Below are 24,085 nucleotides of genomic sequence, written 5' to 3'. Positions count from 1 at the left end.
TGGTTAGTATTCATCTTGCCCAGGGGCAGCACCACTGTGATGTGGGCCAGGACCTCCTACATCAATCACCAATCAAGACAATGCCCCCCTGACAACGGCCAGAGGCCAGTCTGATGGAGGCAATTCTTCACTTGAGGATGCCTCTACCAAGATTACTTGTTGCAAGGACTTTCCCCTAAGATGCTTCATAAAAAATGTTACGGGTATCTATAGAGTGAGAGAGAAATGAGAATGAAATAATAAAACGAGCAAAATATTAACAATTGAACAAGGATGAAGAGGGTGTGGTGTCTCTTGTTTTGTTTTTGGTTTTGCAACTTTTTTCGTTTTTTTTCCTATTAGAAAATTAAAAACAAAGCTGCCTTTAAAAATTGTTCAAGGAAGTCTGAGAAGTGGGAGGAAATCGTGATTTTGTTATGCCATTCAACCTTAGAGTCTGGAGATCTTCCTGTCAGTGCGTATGAGCCAGTTTCTATAGCTGGCCTCCTCTGGCAGCATGCCTAGAGAGATTGTATCTGAGAGGGGAGTCATGGTCTTCAAAGGGATTCATTCAGTTTAGCATAGTAGCTGGGCATCTTCTAGAGGGTTCAGCTGTAACACCTAGAAGATACAGGTTTTAAAGATGGAAAGATAAAAGAGTACGTTCGGTTTTACGGCCGCTGCATGCTCCCTCTGTGGAATGTGCTTTCTAACCTGCCAGCCCCTTCCTGGTGGATGTCTTTTCAGGGGACACCCTCAGAAGCCATGTCCCCTGCCGTCGTTGCAGAGTTCATTCCCCCGAGGCACTGCATTGCTTGCTTTTCTGTTGCTGTGAGAAAACACCACAACTGAAGGGGCTTCTAGGAGAAAGAGTTTATTTCGGCTTATGGTTCCTGAGGAGTAGAGTCCATCGTGGTGGGAAAGGCATGGCCCGACAGTAGGAACAGGAAGCTTGCTGGTGGCAGTTTCAACCCCACACAGAAAACCGAGAAAGCAGGAGGTGGGGTGACGCTATACCTCCCAAAGTCACCCCCAGGGATGTGCATCTTCTATCGAGACTCTACCTCCTAAAGGCTTCATAAACACCCCACTATCTGGAGACCACATGTTCAAATATGAGCCTATGAGGGTCATTTCCTGTGGGAGCCACACCATCTGCCTGACAGTTTGTAGCGGTAGCTCCAGAACCTCTGGAAGGCAGTGGGGAAGGCGGCGGTCCCCAGCTGCCCCAGTGACTCTTCCTTCTTAAGTTGTATTTCTCTCCATTGCTGTCTCACTCCCGACTGTTTCCTGGATCACAGAAACAGCCTGTGCACCACCTTTGGCCTCTGGCAGAATGGTGGGAAATTAGGAGAGAAAAATGTACTTGGGTTTTCTTCTTCGTGGGAGAATTAGGCTCAGATCGAGGCTAGAAGAAAATCTAAAACTCAAGCAGGGAGGATGCTGATTGGTAATTCGCTGAAATCCCACAGTCAGGAGTGGCAGGGTAAAGTTTATAGACATCAGTTAAGAACGCACCCGCCTCCTGCTTCCGCAACATGAGCCCTCCCTCACCTGTCTCCTTACGTTCACTCTCCAGCTCTTCCCTCGTCTCCGTCTCTCTACTCTGCGCATCGTGTGTCTGTGCTCTCTTTGCTTTGCCATCTCTCTGGTCCCTTTGGCTTTTCCCACTGTCTCCTCTCCATCATCACTCTGTCCTTCTGTTCCTCTTATCTCCTTTCTCCCACTGTTAGAAAACAAAGTTGGGAACTGGTCTAGCTTGTTAGACCCAAGCCCTGTTTTCTGTGTTGTATTTCACATTTGGGAGGGAAATCAGGGTTAGATCGTGTCCCTCATGAGGCTTTGCTAGGTGGTGGTGGTGCTGATCTCTGGTAGTCATTCACAATGGAGAAGCGTTGATGAAGGGAGGGTCGGCAGAAGGTATGAGGAGAGTTTGGCTGTGTGTGTCATGTAGCCAAGGCTGGCCTCAAGTTCATTGTGTAGCCAAGGATGGCCTAGAACTCTCGCTCCCCTTGCCTCTTCCTCCCAAATACTGGGATTACAGGTGTGTGGATTACACTAAACTGCTCAGCCTCCTTTTGTGGTTCCAGAAGCACAGAGCTGGTTGGCAGGGCTGACGCCCGCCCGAATAAGTGGCCCCTCTGCTCTGTCTCCTCCCTCCAGTCTGCTTTCTGACTGGCTCATGCGAATGCATTCATGGCGAGGAGTGGGCAAGCAGGCCTGGAGGCTGTCTAGGAGACACCTCAGAATCCTTCAACCTCTTCTCAGACTGGCACGGAGCAAAATCGGCCGTTTGGAGGGCTCTTTTCGCCACCCTTTAAAACCCATGTCACTACGTATGCACAGCCACGTTTCAAGACCAGTTTATTACCAAAACACACAAAGGAGACTGGCATTTAAATAAGTTATACAAATATCTCAAGAGGTAAGGTTTGCAGCCCTCCTGGGAGCCTATGTCACAGGTCAGTGTCTGTAAGAACATCCACAGCTGTTGGAAATCTGGGTTCTTCTGTTCCCTCGCCCCCTCCCTTCCTGCCTCAGTCGTGTCCAGAGCCGCAGTCTGTGTGACGCTCACAACCTTCCCCAAGAGCGGTAGCTGTGGAGTTCTCTTCAGCACCTTTTTGGTCCCCCTGCCCCCTGTGTTTCTAATTACACCTTCGCCTTGTGGTCTGTGAGAGAATATAGCATGTGGCAGATCCTTGCTCCCCTCCCAAACAAGCCCCAACCAGGCCATCGTGAATCAGTAATCCCTCTCAGTCCCAGACCTGACCTGCAGGTTAATGGGATCAAGACACTTGGTCCAAAGGGGACTTATAAAATGTCCTGCGGCTCTGTGACCTTCCAATACTTCTTGGACTTTGGAGGAGGCGGAGTAGGGGAGGGTAAACTGTCATTGGCTGGGGTTCTCTTCCTCCTGGAATTTGGCACTTCGAGTGCTGGGTACAGTGAATCCCAGATAACGTTGTCTTTCAGCCTTCCAAGTTCTGGGCTCCATTGGCAGCCAGATGGCATAATGGATCCACTGAGAAGCAACAGCTGCGGCCAAGAATGTGCTGGCTGTTCGCCAGGGCCCTGTGCTTTAACTACGGAGGAGACTCGCTTGCTCACTAGCTTACTTAACACATGGGCACATAACAAAGGTCAGGCTCAAGTTAGTAAGTGGGATGCTTTCCCAGGTTGGGCCGGCCCAGCCTGAACCCAGCCTGTTGGCACAGGGGTCACTACTGAAGGAACTTGGAGAACAATGAGGAGAGGCCAGATTTTCGGTGTACTTGTAAAAATGGTAGTTTTACAAGACCGTGTGTGTGTGTGTGTGTGTGTGTGTGTGTGTGTGTGTGAGAGAGAGAGAGAGAGAGAGAGAGAGAAAGAGAGAGAGAGAGAGAGAGAGAACGAGAACCTATTTCTTTTCAAGTCACTGGTGGGATGTCTCTAGTTACCTCCCTGTTTTCCTGAGAATTTAACTTCTTTCCTGGGGTTAAAAAGGTCCTGAGATAGTTGAGAGCTCCCTGTAGAGGGAGATCCAATCTGAACTGGTCCTTTACTTCTGTACCCAGTTGGGTGCTGCAGCTAGTAGTACCTCAGGACTCCCTCATCCATGTTGGGACCTCCCCGCATCACTCCGGGCTACAGGCTGATGAGGGAGAGTTCAAATGCCTGGCTCTTTCCAAATGAACATGGCCACCATGGCAGATTTCCCAAGGAGGGGCAACGCGGGCTCCGAGGTCAGGTGGACTGTCAGGTCCAGGGACCACCAGTTTGTGCTGAGTCTGCAGTAGCAGCCTGTTCCCCTCTCCGTGTCTCTAGTACAAAGAGGGATTCTGAAAGATTTTGTGCAGAACGGCTGTTGCCATATCGCTGGAGGATTCTGCTGGTCACCTGTTCCCCAGAATGGAGCAGCATCCAGGCGGGTATGATCCAAGAGGCCAAGTCTGCCCCTCGGTGGGTTGTCCCCGGAGAGGTAGTGCTGACAGTCTTGCGGGTCCTGCCCACTGCCCACACTGGGGCTGAAGTGCTGGACAGCAATGAAGGCCTCAGCAGTCTTAGGACAATGAGAGAAGTGGGCACAGAGACAGAGACGCCTGGATTGGGGACAGTACCGTGTCTTTGAAGCACAAAGCTGACAACTATAAGGCAACTGGAGGGACAAGCTTCCACATTCTAACCCAGTGCATCCCTGAGTCCCACGACAGCCTGAAACCCTCCAAGGCCAAACCACCCAGGCCACAGCCCCGTTTGGACTGTGCTCCAGCTCAGCACAGCTGCCCCTATCTTTCTCTGCTTGGCTCGCTCTTAAGACTGGAAGGCAAGGTGTCCACCAGCTGCCATGGCAGGGCACGGGTAGATGGGCAGAATAAGCTTACTGCCGGGCTGGGCTTGAATGAGAAGGGGAGGTGATGGGTGGGTTCATCAGACTCTCGTCCCTGCCAGTTCTTGTCAGGACGGGCTCTTCTGGCTGCAGAGGCTGAGACGGCTCTCTCCCAGGGAGATGGGGAGGGAGGAAAAGTCAGGAGAGAGGACTGGAGTTGAGAGAGTATCGAGAGCCTTGGCCGATGGACATACTCTTCTTTCTGCCCCTCCCTGTGGTCCTGGGCTTATTGTCCGTGGAAATCCCAGGTGCCACGTGCTCAGGAGGCAGTATGGGAACCAAACGGGCCCTCACAGTGCAGTCAGAGTCTCTGTGTGAAACATGCTCCCAAACATCTCCTGCAGAGACCACAGGGAGGAAGGGTGAGAGCGAGGGAGTGATAGACCTGCTGGAGTCAGAGAGGCTGCAACCGAGGGGGGACTATGTACCGCAGGCCAGAATAAAGCATAGCGAGCGAGACAGTGTATGCAGCTAAGCAGAGGAGGGGCAGCCTAACATAGGTGTGAACTGGTACCAGGTGATGGAGCAGAGGAGGGGCAGGCTAGCATAGGTGTGAACTGGTACTGGGTGATGGAGCAGAGGAGGGGCAGGCTAGTATAGGTGTGAACTGGTACTGAGCAATGGAGACAGTGTTGGTAGAATCTAACTGTGAATTGTGTCCCATTGGCCTGTGCTACGTGGCTTTTCTTTTTTACACTTTCCTTTCTGAGTGTCGCCTCCATTTTTTTTTTTTTTTTTGTGAGGCAACACCAAGGTCAAGATTACAGAAGCTGTATTATTTGTGCTGGAGATTCCAATGGAGCTCAGAAATCAGCCTGGTAGCTCTCAGGTATCCCTCACTTGTCATCAACACTCTGAGTGACACACTCGGAGGATCATGGTACTCAAACCAGAAAAGAATGGGAAGACAGATGCTATTTTTAACAGACCCAGATCCAGATTTCTCTAAACTTAGTCACTTGCTTTCTTTTAACTCAAGGGACTGGAATGGTGATAAATTTCACAGGCCCCAAGAAGGCAGTAACAGCTTGTATCGCATAGCTGTCAGTTCTAAATGTTTAACCAGTTGCTGTAATAATTCATTTATGCCCCCAAACATCAGTTCTCCCAGAATGCAGCTTCCAAAGAACAGGGGCCTTTGTTCACGGCTGTTTGCCCACCTGCAACAGTGTCAGGCAGGCGGTAGGTGTTCCACAAACACCTCATGAGTTGATTAAAGATGCCAGTCCTGGGGGCAGGGGGACAGATTAACTAAATGTCTCTTACTTTACTGATAATATCGACAGACCCAGTGATGTCACACGGCTTAGCCACGATCACAGGGTTGGCACACTGGAGAGTTAAGAATAGGTAGCAATTCTCTAGGACTTGGTCCTGAGGCTCTCTCATTCCACGGGCTGTTTGTGTGTGTGTGTGTGTGTGTGTGTGTGTGTGTGTGTGTGTGTATGTATGTGTGCATGTGTGTATGAGTGTTTGTATATGCATGGGGTGGGGGAAGGTGGGGTGCTGATGCCGAGAAGAATCAAGATCTATTATTAAAAGAAAGGTGAAACCTTGCCACCCTCAAGGTTACTGCTCTGAACTGGGAGAGACAGCCAACAAGCACCTTCTGTAGAAACAGGTCCTCTTCCCTCTCCTCCCCACCTTTTGCCCCTCTACTCACCTGCTCTAAGTCCCAATAGCTGGGACTGTCCTCTTCAGAATCATACAGGAAGAACTCAGTGTCTCCTGGAGCCTGAAGGGAAGGAAGTGGGTGCAGGGTGAGTCCAGGTGTCAGAGGTGGGTGCATGGTGGTGGGAAGACTGTTTCCCTCACCCCTTTCCCTGGTCCTCCTCTGCCGGCCTCATGAGACAGCATAGCAACAGGCAGATGCCCATAGGGCCTGGCGTCTCTTGTGGGTGTTACAGGCCGGGAGGCACAGGCTGCCTGAACTTGGAATTCCTTTCCTTTCCCCGGGATTCTGCAAAGGCAGGATCCTCAGACTCTTTTTCCTGGCTTTCTTGCTGCACTGCTAAGGAGTGTGCATGCATTGTTTGTGTAATTTAAATTATTTATAAATATTAAAACTAGGCTGGAAGAGATGGCTCAGTGGGTAGAGGCATGTGTCACCAAGCTAAAGAATCCAAGTTTAATCCCCAGGACCCACATAACTGGGTATTATTGGTGTAATGACAAAGAACAAGGATTGTCCGAGAGTCCGTGTGGGCAAGGCTCATGAGTCAGAGCGTTCTGCTAGTCTCCCAGGACCTGCAAGTGAGGGGAGGCTGGGTCTGGCTTCTGACGTTTTAGACAGTTGTTTATATCTTTTTCTCATACCATCCACTGAGCTAGTAAATTAAATGCCAAGATGCAGAGACAAAACTCAGCTGCAGCCCCTCCATCCATCTTAGCCTGAAGTCTCCAAGCTGGGGCACCCACCACTACTACAAAACAGTCAAGGGCAATGGTTGATGGTGCCCATTCTACAGATAGGGAAACTGAGGTTCAAGAGCGTGAGGTGGCAGAATTGGTGATGGAACTTAAGCCATCTCTCGTTCTTCCTAACATGCATTGTTCCTCCTGTTTGTAGGAGCTGGAGCCTAGGGTTCTTCAGGTGTGGAGACCTTACCCCTTGGAAGCTGCGTGCTGGGTCTTCTCTAGTGTTTGCCTGGGCAAAGAGGACTGCATCATGAACGCTGGGGAAAACATGATTGCGCTGGACACACCCATCTTCAAAGACACCTCCATGGCTGATGTCATTGTACACCTGGGCTGGAAGGAGGCAGGTGAGGTTAGCTGGAGGGAGGTGCTGGCGAAGATGACAACTGACCCTGCAATATCGGTTCTGGACAGCAGAGGGCAGTATGATCTTGAAAATGCTGAGCCCTCAACCTAGCGCTGAAGGAAGCTTTCGGATTTGAGAAGTTGTTGCTTGTCAAGGAAAGGTTAATAATACAGCACATTCTGGAGGTGGTTTTCTGGGAGTGTTCACCGAGGGTAAGAGGAATGAGCACACTCATCACGGGGCTCTGGAAGAGTCCTGCTGGGTGGGTCTGGATACGTGTGCACCCCCTCGGTGTTTCTTTTGTGCCCTTGTGTGCAGTCTGTGCTTGGCATAGCGAATTCAGCGAGTGTCCTCAGGGCTGCTTAAAGCTCCCTTTGGAGACAAGTCCCTGGGAATTGGGGTCTCTGGGCTTTCCATGGAAAGGATTTCAGGTTCAACCAGCCAACCCTCCAATTTACACGGCTGGAGACGAACCCCAGGCAGTCCAGAGACTCGGCTAACTAGAGTCAGGGCGCACACAAATTAGTGGTGAGCAGATTAGAATCCTGTCTGCTCTCAGCCACGTGAGCATCCCCCACCCCAGGATGCTCACCAACCGGTCCCCACTGCATCCCCTCTCCAGCCCACCCAACCCCCACTCTTCTTACCATGGATGTTCACCAGAAAGATCTGGACTCCAATCTTCTCATAGGTGGAGCTTAGCTAGAGGGGTTGAGGAGAGGAGGGGAGCGGAAGGAAACGGGGAGGAAAGAAAGGAAAGGAATGCTCTGAGTGGATCTTAAAAGTGACTCACGACACACACACTTCAGAGGCGAGGGAAAACAAACAAGCAACCCCGAGGGCTCTGGCAGCCACAGGCATGAGTGGCAGAGAGCACCCCCTGGAGTGCTGGCCCAAGGCCTCTCTGAAAAGTGGGGCGGAAATGGGGCTTTGACAGTGTGGCGGGCACTTAAAGTCACATGGCCTTTTTTCAATGCTCAGGACCAAGGCTCAGTTAGGCAGGTCAGTGAAGTCTGGGAATTCAGGTCCAGCCTAGAGAAGCCAGCTGAGCTCAACACCCGAGAATGGCCTGACATAGTCTCTGCTCCCTGATCTCCTAGGTTGCCTCTGTCTGAGTCTTTTTGAGAAACGCTGTCAAACTGACTGTTACAGGGTCACCGAAAAGTGATCAGATGGGTCCTTCTGTTTGGCTTAAGTCTGAGACAAAGCAATGTTGCATCTTCTTCTCTGGTGAGTGTAGGAAGGGGCAGCAGAGCCAAGGGCCAAGCTGGAGTCACTCAGAGGGCCCAAAGTGGGTTCTGGAGACTGATGGCTTGAGAAAGAACCCAGAATGGCCTTGGTGGGCTGAGGCTCAGGGAGCTTGCTCCAGCACCTCATTGTCCTGAACTGCTCACATCTGGGGCAAGGGGTCCCTAGGGTCTGGACGCTCCCTCAACTAGTTCAAACGAGGGACGTGAACGGGGGTAGGGTGCATGCCCTCCTTCCTGCCCCATGATGCCTCACCTTGGCTAGGGCTTTGATGCCCATCAAGTCCACAAAGCTGACTCCGCTCAAGTCGAGAATGAGGGTGTGGAAGGTGACAAAGGGCGGGACACTGGCTAGAGCATCACTAGGCTCCCTGGGAGACTGAGCGGAGGTGGGCGGCTCACACGAGGCAGCCGAGGCAGCCGTGGAGGATTCTGGGCTGAAGGTGATGTAGGATATGTTGGCGTCACCTGCAGGAGCTTGGTTGTTGTTGGGGTCAGTTGAGGGAGCGCTTTCGAAGTCTTGTTGGAGTTCCTGCAGAGAGACCGTCTGCGGGTGGGAAGGGGACAGTCAGGGACTGTGACAATGAACCCCAAGCAGGCTTCCCCTAAAGCCCCTTCCCATAGGAGGCCTGCTAGCTTCTCTCTCCCAATCCAAGTGGCATGGAGGCGGGTGGGGGGGCGGGGGGGGTAGCCTCCCCGGCTCGGCTTGAGAGGAAGGCCCTCTAGGGACAGTAGAACTCCCTGTGCATTTGCCTAAGCCTGCTTCTCCCACCTTCTCACCCTCACACAGCCTGAGCACCTAGGAAATTCCCACTGGAGATGGGGGCCAGTGGGTCCTCTGGGAGCTGGCAGCCTTTCCCTAGGAGAGTGTCCAGCAGTGCTCTCGGAGTCTTCCTGCCTGTCTTTCAATGTGCTGTTGCAGGCTGGGAGCCAGGGGCAAGGCCAGAATGGGCATGGAGGTGGTTCCAGCCTCAGTTCACCTTGGTTTTCATGAAGAGGGACTTCCTCTGTTGTGTGGGCTTCGCCGTCCTCTTCTCCTGCTTCCGGAGATATTTCTGCTTGGCGAGTAATATCTTCTGGGGGTCCATACCTGTCTGTGGGAAGAGGGCCAATAGCAACCTTGACCTCTACCTTTGTGGGGTGGCCTGCCCTGGGAGCCTAGCCCCTTCCTGCTTCCATCTTCTGGCTACTCTCTCTTCAGCCCTCTGGTCAGCAAGGATGGAGCCTTACCTTGGCAATGACTTTTTGCCTGAAGATCTCTGAGTTGGCAAAGTAGAGAGGGGAGCAGTAAGTGACAATCTTAACCCCCTCAATTTCCTGGACCTGTGACAGGGAGACTGAGCTCAGGTCGCAGATAGGTCTTGGAGAGGGGACAGGGTGGAGCAGGGAGGTCCTAAGCTTGGATCACGTACCCTGTTGTAGGTCTTGGGGTTCACATAGATGTCCGTGTCCATGATCTGGGCTAGTGTGGAACCATTTCGACTAGATGAAGAAAAGGAGGATGGAGAGTAAGGATGCTAGTAGCTTGGAGTGATGCTGGGGTGGGGGATGAGAAAAACCAGCCAGGACTCCTGTTCTTATGCAGGCTTGTTTGTTAGTCTTTCTGCCCTGGGGTCGTGGGCTTGGTGGTTTGTGACTGGTCTATAACCAGGCATGTGCTGGTGTAGCCCCCAGACTGGGGGTTGGGGGAGAGGAGGGAGAAGGGCACAGAGGTGACAAGGCCGGGATTTCCTGATTTCTCTTACACCCAGCATTGTCCTTGTCGCACCCTGATCTCCTCTGAGGCACCCTCAGCCTGCGCTAATGGCATCCTTTGGAGGAAGGGCACAGAGTCCGTGCTCTGACCTAGTGTTCTCCGGAGGAGGGTCCCATTTGAGTTGAGGTTCTCACAGAGCTTCCTTGTGTGCTCCTCCTCATCCCCAGCCCTCTGAACCCATGTTGGTTTGCTCTGGGGTTTTAGGGTGCCAAAGTCAGATATCTTAGTCTATGCCCACTGTCCTGGCTAGGTTAAGTACTGCTGTGGTCTGGCAGCATGTCCCTTCTCTGGGTCCGGAAGGCAGAAGCTACAGTGCACTATGGGAGATCTTTGCAGACTGGTCCAGTAAACCCATGCTGGGCCAGGGAGGGATGAGGTTGTCACTTACAATTGGGTCTGGAAGATCACAACCAGGATGGAGAAAGCCACACCCACTGCTACACCATAGGGGAGACTCAGGAAGAAGGAGGAGAGGAAGCTGACCACCCAGACGCACTGTGAAGAGAGAGAGAGAGAGAGAGAGAGAGAGAGAGAGAGATGTCAAAAGGCAATCTGGAGGGAGTAAAACCACCCTTTGCAGGAAGTCTCCTGGGATTAGCCAAGACCCTAGTCGGCCTGCCTAACTCAGATCTCTCCTTCCCTTCTTACTTCATGTTTGCAGCGAGTCACATGCCGGGACTTTGGTTTCCTTGCCCATTTCTCTTACATTGAGTGCAGCTTTTGAATTCCCCCCCTCTCCCAGATCTGGGGATTGAATGCAGGGTTTCACGTTCCAGACAAGCTCTCTACCATCGAGCTCCACCCCCACCCCAGTCTTCAGCCTAGTTTTAAAAATAGAATTCTAGCCTTCTATTTTAAGAGATGATGGAAGCATGTACTGAGAGACGGCGTGAGCCGAGAAAGAAGAGCATGCCCTTGGGTAAGAGGCACCCAGGCTCAAAGCTGGGTTCTGGACTGTGTGGCTGGGTGAGCCAGTTTCTTAGTTTATGCGGGCAGAGGGGTGATGAGGTCCATTCTGCAAGAAGACTGAAAGGTCAGAGAGTCATGGGTCCTAGCCTTGCAGGGTGCTCCCGAGTGAATGGAGCCCTCTTCCTGTCTAGCAGTGGATTGTGTGTGCTTGGATGGGGACTCAACCCCTGAACAGAGAAAATTTGGGCCAGGGGTGCTGGTTGTCCCCCAAGGGTCCTCAGGAGCCTCTAAATGGGTCTGGAGGAATCAGCCTCTGTTGGGATTTCTATAGAGACACAGTGAAGATCAAGTCACAGGGCACCATCTGGCTACGAGGGTCTGCGGCCATAGCCGGGAGGTGGGCACCATGTGGTAAAATCAGAACATGTGCTGGGGGGGGGGAGCATTTCATTTCTTCCTGTCTCCACCGCTCACTGGGAGTCCTCAGAAGACCACACAGTTCCTGACATAAAAGATTTCCTTCCATACGTGGTATGGAAAAGCCTGTGAGTGGCAGGACAGTCCAGAAGCCTGGAGCCCAACAGGGAGTTTCCAGCCAGACTCTTGCTTCCTGCATTGCCTCTGATTTTTGTGGTCCTCCGCAGTGTTTAGTCAGTCTCATCTCTGGGCACCTGTGGGTGGGCTCACGTGGACCTGAGGAGCCCTGTCAACACACTGGAGCCCTCATTGGTACAGCTGAAGCATGAAGCCGAAGCCGCAGGAGGCCTGTGTAGCATGGCACTTTCCCATGGGGATTTATCTCGTCTTCAGGGCCAGCGCATGCCGCAGTACACAGCTCCATCCCACAGACAGATGAGGAAGTAGAACCCAGGAGAAGACTATAAACTTTCTCAGGATCCTGAACTTCTGGCTTTATATTCTAAGTTTTCTTACTGAACAAGGAGATGTGGGTAGTAAATTATAAAAAGAGTAGCTACTACATTTCGATGATTACACAGGCAACTCAGACCGCACACAGTTCCCTAATCCCATCTTCTTCAAAAGCCATCCCGAAGTCGAATGTGCCCACTTCACAGGCACGGAAGCTGAGGCTTGGAGAGGTAAAGGAATTTGCTATTGGCGACAGAGCCAGGGAGTGGCCGAGTTAGGCTCTCTCCAAAGCCTGCTTCTCAGCCCCTGGGGACTAGGGAACACCAGAGCATCTGCATCAGGCCAGAGCTGCAGGCTGAGAGGAGGGCAGGGGCATTTGTGGGTAACCGGAGACCACCCCACACTTACACAGTCCAGCTTGCTCTTCTTCCACAGGTAGTAGGGGTCGCTGAGTTGCTTGAGGGAGTTCTTGAGGTTGACAGCTATCAGGGCTCCTAGCACAGCCTGGAGAAGCAGAAGAAGAGGAGGAGAACATTGTGTCATTTGAGGCGTCCCCTTCATCTTGTCCTTCCCACACACGGCTGACCCTGGAGCCCCACAAGACAAAGCTAGAGTTCCGGGGCTCCTTTCCTAAGCGCCCCCTCAGTCCTAGGATTGCGAAGTGAAGCCTGTTAAGCCACACCGCTTATTCTGGGGGCTGCCTTTGTATTTCCCTCTCCTGCATCCCTGAGCAGCTCACACCTTACATCCTCGTAAGAGGCGGTGCGGGTGCGGGTACACTGCACTCCCAGACACCTTGCCCTTTATCCTCCAGCCTAGGGATCCAGATCCCAGAAACCAATCCTACATGGTGAGCTGCCTCACCAGACAAGTCAGGCTGTCAACCTCAGTCTCCCCCACCAGTACAAGGGAGGAAAAACGCTCTGTTGTTTACTTCATAGGGCAACTAGCAGCGAGGGTGACAGTGGTAGTGTACAATCCATGACGTGCTCCTCCCATTTCCCAATCCATCACTAGCTCCTCCCACTTCCCCATCCATCACGTGCTCCTCCCACTTCCCCATCCATCAAGTGCTCCTCCCACTTCCCCATCCATCACGTGCCCCTCCCTCTTCCCAACCCATCATGTGCTCCTCCCACTTCCCAACCCATCAAGTACTCCTCCCACTTCCCAATCCATCACGTGCTCCTCCCACTTCCCAATCCATCACGTGCTCCTCCCACTTTCCAATCCATCACGTGCTCCTCCCACTTCCCCATCCATCATGTGCTCCTTCCACTTGTAGGGGTTATTCTTCCTGGAGGCTGTCATCATCCCCTGCTCTGGGTTGGGCTCTTACCTTGGGGAGAGGGTACAGATAGGACCCCAGGACCAGCATGGTGATCATCACCACCAGAGACACACACAAGCTTGCCACCTAGTCAGAGAAAGAGCTGGGAGTGAGTGGCTACGGACGTCTCGTGACTCGACCGTTTCCCAGGGAGTGAAAACTAGCTGGGTGAGGATGGCACGCATATGGCATCTGGAATTCTCTGGCATTGCTCCGTTTCCACTCCTACCCTGGTCCCCTGAGGCAAGGCTCACCTGGGATTTTCCTCCAGCCCCGTCCACAGCCAGGGTGACAGAGAGCGCACAGCAGATGACATGAATCTTGAAAAAGGAGCCAAAGAAGTTGCTACAGCCCAGGGCAATCATCTCCTGTGGAGAGAGGGCAGGGTTGGTGGGGAGTAGGGCTCTGATGTGGGCAGTCATCTGTGTGAGGGGGATTCTGAGGCCTGGTGTAGACCGTGATGCTACCTGACCACACACACTACCGCTCAAAAGGTCAGCCTCGGGGTTCAGCCAGTAAACACTACTGCATGGGCGTGAGGGCCTGGGTTCAGATCCCTAGCACCCCTGTAAAAAATATGAACACATAATCCCAGCGCTGAGGAGCCAGAGGCAGGAGGATTCCTCAGAGCTTACTGTCTAGGCAACATAACCAGGCAATGAGCTGTAGTTCCAGTGAGAGACATCAGATGTTAACCTCTGGCCTCCATATGTAGCACACACATACATGTGTATGAACTTGCATATACATGTGCACACACACAAACATGTAAACTTGCTCCCCCCAAGACTCCTCACAGAAAGAAAGAAAAGAAAAAAGAAAGCTAAAACCATAGGTTTAGTCCACCAACCCTTAGGTCTAGCCCCTCCCAAACCTTACTGTCTCAACTCAGCACAGAGCTGACATCTTTATCTCCCCTATTTGAGGAGCTGGGTGTAACCCAGGGCCTCTTGTGTGCTACCACGGAGTTACATCACCAACCCCTCTAAGCTGTTGCTGGTAGGCTTCTGTGGGCCCAGTACCCCTGAGCCCTGCCAGGGGCAGTTGGAGATACCTGATTAGAATCCACGTCATAACCATGCTTGCTGGCAAGGGTCCGGCCCATAGCCAGATTGATGACGTAGCCCACGATTGCCAGGGAGAAGGCTGTACCCACCATGTCCTTCCACTGCGAAACCACTGGGACCACTGGAGTGGGAAACCTGCAAAGGACCCAAAGAGAGGCAGGGCCCAGGGGTGTGAGAGGAGGGGAGCTGAACCCCCACCATGTATGCCAGGGTCTTATTTGGATGGCTTGTCCCACGTGATCTCACACACTCTAGTCCAAAGGCAGGTCCTATCTCTGAAAGGAGGAATTAACTTGTACAGGTCAACAAGTCAGTCAACTGGAGGGCTTCATTTGTTGGTGTCCAGATCCTGATTCTTTGTCCACTAGTTTTTAGACCCACAGGCCTGTGGTTCTGTGAGGGCTTGTTCCCCCTCCCCTGTTTCTAGCCCGTAGGGCAAGCCTTGTCCCAGCCGTCCTGGATCCAGTATGGTGCCTGACATAGAACAGATGCTTAAAGAATCTGATGGACCTTAGTGGCTCCCTTTCTGCGTGGGTAAAAGATTATGCACAAGAGCAAAGCTGAAAGCTGTTGCGGGAGGTCCTCCCACTCCTCCAGCCTATCACCTAATCCCGCAACAGAAAGCCAGCTATGAGTGGGCCTGAGAGAGGTTTGACTGCGTTCAGTGCATGAAACTTAGGGGCTGGGAGGGTAGCATTTGGGACTCCTTTTCCATGAAGTGGCCACCAAGGGCTGGTTATGTGGCTTTTCTGAGTCAGTTTTCAATTCGGTTTCACTTGGGCCTCTCATCTCCATGAGGGCCACGGCTCTGGTGGAGAACGGGCCGGGGTTGGCCTCTGAGCCATCTGGACTCACCCATGTTGGATCTCTCCCACAATCTGCATGTGATATTTTTTTGGCATCTTGTAGCTCCCAGAGATAGCTGTCGCCACTACCACCTGCAAACCCCAAAGTGGAGAATGGATATGGACTCTTAGTTGGGGCTAAATCGGGGGTCTTTTCTAAATCCTTTCTCTGGGACTCCCAGATCCTAGTCTTGCCACCTTAAGGCAGTATGTGCATGAGGCAGCCTGGGGATTCACACGGAGGGCCATGCAACGTATTCACATGTGACTTCCTGTCCCGCTGGCTGCCTGCGGAGTGGGTAGAGGGATGGACGGGGACGCCTCTACTCACTGCCCCCATCCTGACCTTCAGAACCCCATCTCCAGGCAGGAAGGATCCTCACCACGATCATCTCCGTAGGGATGGGGAAGTGGATCTTGTGCATGTACCGAGCGTTGAGTTCCTTCACCAGCACCAGGAAGACAGCGCTGACCAGGGCGAAGACGAGCGACGCGATGTTGGTGTGGGGGAGGTTTTTGCAAATGTCAATGAAGGTCTAAGGGAGAGAGCATCACAGGCTCCCATCCTTTCTTCCCATACTGCCCTGCCCTTGGGTGCCCGGCCCAGGGGAGACATGCCGCGGGAGACACACAAAGGCAGAACACAGCCCTGGGTGTGGATACCATCCTCTCTCCAACTACCCTCTCCCAAAGCGGGGTGTCAGGAGTGAAGGCGAAGGAGTTACACTTTCTCATATTATTCTTGTGTGTGTGTGTGTGCGCATGTGTCAGTGTGCGCCACATGTGTGCAGGTGCCTGTGGAGGCGAGAGAGAGGGTCAGATCCTCTAGAGCTACAGTTACAGGGGCTTGTGATCCACCTGATGTGGGGGCTGGGGACTTCAAGATGATATATTTTCTTTCTCTTGTTGAGAGTTTAAACTTAAAAGAGAAGGGGCTCCTGGATAAAGGAGTGCAGGCCTTTGAGGAATGGGGTCTCCTGTTGTGCTGGGATTGACCACAGAGAGCCCGGGTGAGTGCATGAGGGTCTGTGTTAGACCTCTTTCCCACAAGGAGAACACATTGGGAAACCCTCTGCCCAATAGCCCAGCCAGCTATCAGAACAAATTAGTTCACCACCTCCTAAGGGTGGGAACAGTTCCTATCCTGCCCCTCCCCGAAGGGTGTTTCTGGACTCACAAAAACGATGGAGCCTGGGCCAGCGTAGGAGGGGATGGTCAGACCAAAGATGTACTTGAGCACGGAGATCAGGATCTGCAGGCCAGCGGCTGTCATGAAGCCCCGGATGAAGGATTCAGAGAGGTAAATGGCAACAAAGCCAAACTGCATGAAGCCCAAGCCCATCTAGAAGGAAGAAGGTGAAGAGTCCGCAGTGGGTTGTCTGCTCCAGTTGCCAGGCACATAGCCTGACCGAGAGTCTGCAGTTGGGTCCTCTGCTCCGACTGCCCGACACATAGCCTGGCTGAGAGTCCGCAGTGGGGCGTCTGCTCCAACTGCGGGACCCCAAGACTGCCGGAGAGTCCACAATGGGTCGTCTGCACCGACTGCCGGACACACAGCCTGGCCGGAAGCCTCATGTAACTCCGTGACAGCAGGGACTCAGGGTGAAGAGATCCCTGCAACCTTTCCCCAACATTCTCTGTGACCTGGGCGCCTGCCACCAAACCTTGGTTCCCTCAGCACACAGCCTCTCTGCCACTTCACTACACTAGCTTCAGTTCCTTTATCTTAATATAAACGTGGTCCTCCCCCGGTGCCACCTGTTGCTCGACTGAAATCCCGAGAGTCACACCGCCTTTCCTCCTACAGGCTGCTAACCACGAAGAGCTGGTAATGCTCTTGGCAAAATGTTTCTTCCTCCCACCCGCATCTCCTTCGCCACGGCCACCGTTCTGTCCCTCCTGCCTGGGCCTCTGCACAATCCCTGCCTCGGTTCCACCTGCCAACCATCTTTCTGAGCAAATAGGACCCAAACTGCTGCCAAGAGGACAGACTGCAGACTTTAGGATTGGGCTCCTACCTACCTTCCTGGCTTCCTCTGACCCTCTGCCCTTGAGGCACACTAAAACCCTCCCTAGGCAGACTTCGCTTAGGCCTCTGTGCTCTCGGGTGCAGTTTCCTCTGCCCGCAGCAGTCGGCACCCGGGTTTACTCAGTCTCAGTGAGCTTCCATTTGACTTTGCCTTCTCAGGTCAAATGTCCCCTCCTCTCTGAGGACTTTCCTGGGTTCCTACAGTCACCCGTTCAGGGTTCTACTGTGCCTCTTATCTCACTGTGGCACACAAATTTATCTGTTGACAAGGCCACTTCCTCTGTCCTGCTTGGAGCAACTTGTGAATCGGGCCTCTTTCTTTCACTTATCTTTGTATCCTCAGGCCTAGCTTAATTCCTGGCAGAGCAAAGCAATCAGAAAACATTAGGTGAGTGATGACTGAATGATAGGTACTCTCTAAAGTGGCCGGTGCCCTTGCAATCTGCCGCGCTGTGCCTCTTTCATCAACACTGGAGGAAAGAAATCTTTGCACCCCTGGTTAGACGGTCGGCTTATGCAGTGTACTGTGGCTAGGGCCAGAGCTGGGACAGAGGAGGCTGGAGGGGCAGCAGGGATACTGGCAGAGATCAGGGTTTCTCCAAGGGGCATCTGAAAGTCTCTGGGCAGACTTTATGTTCAAGAGAGTTCCATTGGCGGCACTGCCACACACAGGAAGTGGAGAGTCTAAACTATTTTAAAACCCTTCTGGTCCCTAGGATGGAAAGGGTAGCTTTGACCGTACTGGGGGTTCGGAGGTAGCGCTAAGGTGGTCTGCCACCTTCTGTGCGGAATCGCTGGTAAGGGTGGGAGATGACCCCTCACCTGGATGACGGCGGTCAGACAGGCAAGAGTCGCCGACACATGCAGTCTTTCTGCCTCCATGGCTGCTGTGTCCACGTAGCTCTCGTTGGTGGCATTGTTGAAGATCTGGAATTTTGACTCTGGGGCCAGCTGCAGACAGATGTTACCCACCAGGATGCTGATAACGGCAAAGGTACCTGCGGTGCCCCACCCAGCCAGCAAGAGTCAGAAGTTTGCAGCGTGCCCTTGGAAATGACCAAGGGGTCCAGCCCTGGAACGTGCACCAGCCCCCGAGGAATGGTTCCCTACGCTGGTCTCTGCCAATGACACATCATCAGCTGCCACATCTAAGCTGCCAAGGACACTTCCCCAGATCAGGTACATCCTTGTTAACATCATCTCCTTGGCTCCTTGGACATCAGCTCAGAAGTGCCAGCACAGCCTGGCCCAGAAACTGTGTCTAGGTTCTCTTCCTCCGCCTCACTGGTGCTAGGCAACTCCAAATCTCCCTGCAGTGGCCCGCTGAGAGCTGTCGTGTCTCAATCTGTTTGGTCTGCATAACATATGGTATATTATGCTCTGTCACACTTTGTTCTCCTTCCCAGGAAAAAGATGCAATAGGCTGTGCTGACTGAGCTCACAGAGGTGGAAGGATTTCTCCAAGGTCATCAAGGACCTAGGACTGATGCAGCGACCACCCTTTCAGGTTGGATCAACATCAACTCCAGGAGAATAAAGGTGGAAACGGAACCTCCTTCATCATGCCCTGTGTCTTTGGAGTCTAAGGCATCATGTTTAGTGGGGGAGGGGTGGGGATGAGGGAGTAGAGGAAGGGTGAGGGAAGAGCCCTTACCTGGGACCATCTGGTGTATACCCCCTAGGAAGAAGTAGGTCAGGAGGGGAAAGAAGGAGGAGTAGAGACCATTGACTGCAGGAAGGTTCGCCAGCAATGCAAATGCCATGCCTGCAGGAGACAGAGGGAGTCTTCGCTCAGGAAAGCATCTGGTTCACAGAGGTCATAGGGTAGAGGTGGGGAAAGAACAGGAGGGGTTGGCCAGCTAGGCCTGGCTGGGGCTACTCTCACCTTGTGGCACCTGTATACAACCCCCACTGAGTCCACCCAGCATGTCTGGGATGATGTAGTCTTTGATCTTGTACTTGGGGAGCCAGGAGAGCACAGGCAGCAGCCCCAACACAATGGCTTTGAACTTGGTTGAGGAGCACCTGTGAAAGAGGGCAGGTTGCAGGGAGACGCTGGCACTGCCATCCTTTGGCTCACTCAATCTCAGGGCACAGCCTGTGCCGCGGGATGTTGCGGAGGGAAAGCTGTGCTTTAAATGGCAGAGCCCAGCAACACACCCTGGGCGGCGTCGCTGACCCTCCACTTGGGAATCCACAAGGCTGGGCTTCAAGGTGTTGATTTAATGGTAGCTCAGCCTTCTTAGGGTGTCAAGTCCCTTTCTTTTAGACCATCACAAAAAGGCAATCTCTGTTGTCCCTGTGAGGCGCACTCTGCCAACTTGCTGTCCCCGACATTCGGTGAGTCTAGTGTGGGTGTTCACCACTGGCAAAGCATCAGAGCGAAAAGGAAGATGGGAGAGCCATTCCTTGGCCAACAGTGTGAGGAGTATTGATTGTTACTGTTTGTGGAACACCCCAAGATCCTTTCATGGAGACTCGGGTAGCAGGAACAAGGGCTTACAAACCTGAGGGTGACAGCCAGTGAATTGATGACTTGGGGTGGGGGTTGAAGTCAAATGCCCTGGGTTCCTCTGGTGACTCACGGGCCTAGACTGATTAGGCTTCCTTTCTTGCCCCGCACCAATCTTTACTCTTTGCTGTTGCTCAACAATAGTTTCCCTGACACTGGGGCCTCTGGATGTCACCCAAGACTGAAACCAACACAGACAATGCTTTGTATCCTGGAAAGTCCAGGCAGATTTTTTCTTTTTTCTTTTGGTCCCAATTAAATACTCTGCAGAACGGCATCTCCACCAGCCTGTCAGTCCAGCCTCTTCTGGGACCTGGGGTGCTTCTTGCACCCGGGAAATGGTGAACGGCTTCATGCATACCTAAAAGCCTTGTGCTAGGAGGCAACAGCTCTGCAGGAGCTCTGACAGGTTTGCTTATGGCAGAGAAAACTGGACTCGCCGGTAGAGAGCTGGTGGGGGGGAGGGGAGGGGAGGGGAGGAACACGGCTCACACACCCAGCCTTCTTGCACCTCTGCCATATGTCAGGGAAAGCAACCTGAAGTCTGAAAGAAGCGCTGGAAAGAGATGCCAGACAACTTATGTAGAAGCCTCAGAGTCCAGGACGGGATTGGGGGAGGGATTAGCTCTGTAGACACTCATTCATTCACTCATTCATTCATTCAACCAACGTTCTTTGGAGCACCGCATGTGTGCGAGGCACTGTTCAAGGCTCTTGTGCCAACGTCATGGGAACTGTGAATTTGCTCCTTCTCTGTACAGTTCTCATCAGCCCTAACCTCCACGAAACATCAGATCCTCCATCCTGCCGGCACACAAACAACCTAAACGTAAACTCACTTGAACACAAAGACTGACTGCACCTGCCCCTCTGCCTGAGGAGCGCAGCAGCAAGGCCAGGGCCCAGACACTGAGTGTTGCTGAGCAGAGATGGAACCTCCCAGGAGAAGCAGGGTTGGTCTAGGGCTTTAGTAAAGACTCTAGTGGGTGATTCCCTGGCTTCAACCAGTTCCACCTGCGGCTCCGCTTTAGCTACTGCCAGTGACCTCAATCCAGGTAACTGAATCAGCTGTTTCCGCAGGAGCGCAAGGGAGGGTGAGGTCTGCCAGAAGTCTGGGAAGGGGGCAGGGAGCCTATGGCTTCAGGCTTCTGGGGTATAGGTGTGGGGCACTTTCCTTCGAGGCAAGATTGCACAGACCACTACCACAGTTCAGGGACCCGAGAGTAGGAGGAACCCCAAGGCTGGTAGGGTCTCTTAGTACAACCTAGGAACTTAGAATTCCTCCTCTAGGAATCCTTTGAACTGGATGGAAGAAGGACTACCCATGAGGATGAGGCATGGAGAGACGGTGCCTTTTGATACCCAAGGATGGGGCATGGAGGAGGGGCTCAGGTGCTCCCCACCGCTCCATGGTGTAGCACATCCATCCAGCGGTCCTTGAAGACCCGAGAGATGACTAAGAGGACTGAGATTTCAGGAGATGCTACGTAGGGGATGGAAACACCACCCTACAACCTTCTGAATGGCTGTGTGGTCCTCATTCCTCTTCTCCATCCTTCCCAAGGATCTCGGGGTATATGAGCTTGCAGGCTCTTGTATTCGGATTTCAGAACCTGCCCTCCCCTAGGGCTTCCCTAACCCCTTGGTTACTGGTCCAGGAGCCCTGACTGGAGCAGGATGGATTTTGGCGAGGAACAGAGGAAAGAGGAGTCTGGGCTCTGGGCCACATTACCTGAAGGTGTTGCGAAGTTTCTCTCCCACCGGGTAGGTGCGGTCCTTTTTCTCAAACTCATCATCGAAGAGGGTGAGGGAGTACGCAGCTCTGTCTACCACGTAGCGGGGCCTGGGCTGGCTCATGTCTGGGGCATTGACAAGCTTTAGGAGAAGCAGAGTATGGGCAAGTGAGGGGCATCCCTTCTCAGTGCCAGCTAGGCCCTTCTCTCTCTGGTCCTCTCTGCAGCAGAGATTTATCCCAGTCTTCCCGCCCCCATCCAGCAAGGTGCCTCCCTTCCTCAGTCAGGCCTTTCCACCAGACTCACTGCTTTTGGTGGCCTTCCTTCTCAGGCACTGATGATACACACACTCGCCCTGGCTGTTTTGCTTGGCACCCAGCACGTGGCTGGCACTCCACACCTGTGACATCACTGTCACTCCTGCTGAACACCAGGCAAAGAGGAGGTGGGAGCATAAGGACAAAAGTCACAGCTGGTTTCCACACAGGAATCCTACTCCCCCAAGGCTGGGGTGGCTCCGCAGACTGTTTCCTGCCCTAGGCCTCTGTTTCCCTGGCAGAAAGGCTCACGCCAGTCAGCTGGTTAGCTTGGAACGATCGGGAAAACAGCTCGCCTAGAGGCAGGGGGCTAGCCAGCGTGACCTCAGGAGGACCTTTGTTGGATAAGACTCCTCCTGCCCACGACTTCACCAACAGGTTTCCCCAGGAAGGACAATAGTGTGCTCGGGGAAGTCTGGATGGCCGGCTTTGGTTCTCTCCCACAGCTTCCTGTGCCTAGCCTATCCTCCACCCTTGTGTACTGGTGTCTCTCTCTCTCCGCCTCACGCTTTGTGCAACCTGATATTCCAGGAGCTGAGCTGGGCAGAGCTTGGTGCCAGGGCCCTTGGGGCCCAGAGGAGTTCCCTGTGAGAATCCTTCCTTTACCCTCCTCTAACTCTGAACCCCTCTCCTGTTCCTTAAGCCCAGCTGGCAAGAGCTATGTAGAGGCCCCCAGGCGAGGAGAGAGAGAGGGTGGCCGGAGAGAAGACTTACATTTGAGAGGTCCTGGGGAATCTGGGGTGGCTGTTACCAAAATAAGTTTGCGATAGGGTTGAAGATGTGCAATCACAGAGGGACCCACCCCACCAGACTTCCCAGGTGAAGGCCTCAGGGAGTGGGTTAGCATATGCGCTTTTGGAATAGAACACAGGAAAGAACTGGGAATCCAGAGACCAGAGACTGTTCTGGCTTCTTGGGAGAGAAGGGAAGGATGATACCACCTCCCTGAACCTCCAAGCCCTCACCAGCAATGTGGGTTAGGCTGCTTACTTCACGGGGATGTGTGCGTGATGGCCCAGAAGGAATTAAGTACAGTGGAAAGGACGGTGACGTGAGGGTCTTGGCTAACGAAGTTGTGCTTGAGTTGATTGGTGTATCCATTCCTTTGGCCTGGGGGCTGAGACAGCCTTCCAGAATGGCAGCTAAGGGTTGGCCTGTTAGTGAAATCCCACGATGATGCCCACCAGAGGGTAAAAGTAGGAGGACGAGCCTACCCGCAGAGCCCCTGCCCAGCTACTCACCTGCTACTTAGTCCCTAGCAAGTGCCTGTTGAGTGAACCAACCCGTGGGGTTTTGGAGGAGACATGGGCAGAAGTGAGTAAGGGCCATGGTATGTGAGACATGAGTGGGAGAAACCAAAGAGGCCTCAAGAGAACAGCCCGAGTTTTCGAGGCAGAATGACCTGGGTTCAAAGATGCAGTTTCTTCATCTGGAAGTGGGGATAATAACAGTCCCAGGCAGCTGCGGTGGGGATTAAGTGAGCTTTGCGTGAGGTGCCAGTTTTCTAGGTTCCCAGCGAATGCTAACGACACTGATTATTATTATTAAGATGGGAGGATGCTTCCTTATGGGAGATGATTCTCCAGCAGCCAGTCTTCATGCTCCATGGAGCGGTGTGGCTTCATTCTTCCTCCCAACATCCCTGGAGTCTGCTAGGGTCTGGCTTTCTAGCTGGTTTGCTTGGCAGGCTCTCTGGGAGCAGTGAGTGACCAGAAAGACTCCTTAGAGAAACCCATAGTGCCAGGCTTCAGAATTGCTTGCTGTTTGGGGGGGGGGGGCGGTTGTCCTGGGCTACTGAACTGACCAAAAGAACTGGCCAAATATTGAAAGGTGAGCTGACTGACGAAAGCAGAGCCACTTAGGGAAGGAATCTGGCTTCCGTGCTAGCCGGTAGGGTCGGGGTGGAGGGTGGGCTGAAGGATCACCCCAGGTTATTTTTAAAGACTCTGTTTTCGGCTAGTATTGTTTGTGGGGTGGGATATCCCAGGCTATCATCCCAGAGTCTGCCTTCAGCTCTTCCATTTCCTCAGTGGTTTCTTTCTCCCTGCCACCCAGTCACTTTGTTACTGACACTTGTCCCCGCACCCCCAGTTAATCCTATTGCTTCTTTTTTTCTCCCCTTTTCTCCTGTGTATGGCCTTCACCCCGCCCCCATCCTCCCATCCGACTTCACTCAAACACCTTTCTTAACTGAATGTTTGGCCACCAGCTCTTCCACTGGGCACAGATGTCCTGCTGGGAAAAGCCAGGTGTCATTTCCAGGAGGACCAAGCCCAGGCTCCTCTTTTAGGCCTCATCTTAGATGATCCGGGTGACTGGTACCTCTGTCCCATGCAGGCAGGTTGTTCACCCCAAACAGGC

The 24,085-nt window shown here is 53.0% G+C and overlaps 1 protein-coding gene across 1 annotated transcript; it reads right to left on the bottom strand.

Moving 5' to 3' along the window:
* Positions 1-2,345: 2,345 nt before the first annotated feature.
* Slc26a9 (solute carrier family 26 member 9) lies at positions 2,346-21,531 on the bottom strand. The gene is made up of 20 exons (XM_041648503.1): positions 21,407-21,531; positions 19,048-19,187; positions 18,817-18,927; positions 17,985-18,160; positions 16,311-16,475; positions 15,517-15,669; positions 15,144-15,226; positions 14,276-14,423; positions 13,476-13,589; positions 13,231-13,308; positions 12,300-12,395; positions 10,501-10,607; positions 9,769-9,838; positions 9,587-9,679; positions 9,337-9,450; positions 8,613-8,903; positions 7,757-7,811; positions 6,954-7,096; positions 6,009-6,080; positions 2,346-4,683 (listed from the first exon to the last, which is right to left on the bottom strand). Exons 1-20 carry the CDS (start codon positions 21,529-21,531, stop codon positions 4,636-4,638), a joined length of 2,382 nt encoding a protein of 793 aa, XP_041504437.1. The 3' UTR covers positions 2,346-4,635.
* Positions 21,532-24,085: the final 2,554 nt, after the last annotated feature.

This window comes from Microtus oregoni, unplaced genomic scaffold (assembly GCF_018167655.1).
Source record: "Microtus oregoni isolate MIOR12 unplaced genomic scaffold, Mior012 000003F_ref0000135, whole genome shotgun sequence".
Classification (NCBI taxonomy): domain Eukaryota; kingdom Metazoa; phylum Chordata; class Mammalia; order Rodentia; family Cricetidae; genus Microtus; species Microtus oregoni.
This window is presented reverse-complemented; position numbering and strand designations above follow the sequence as displayed.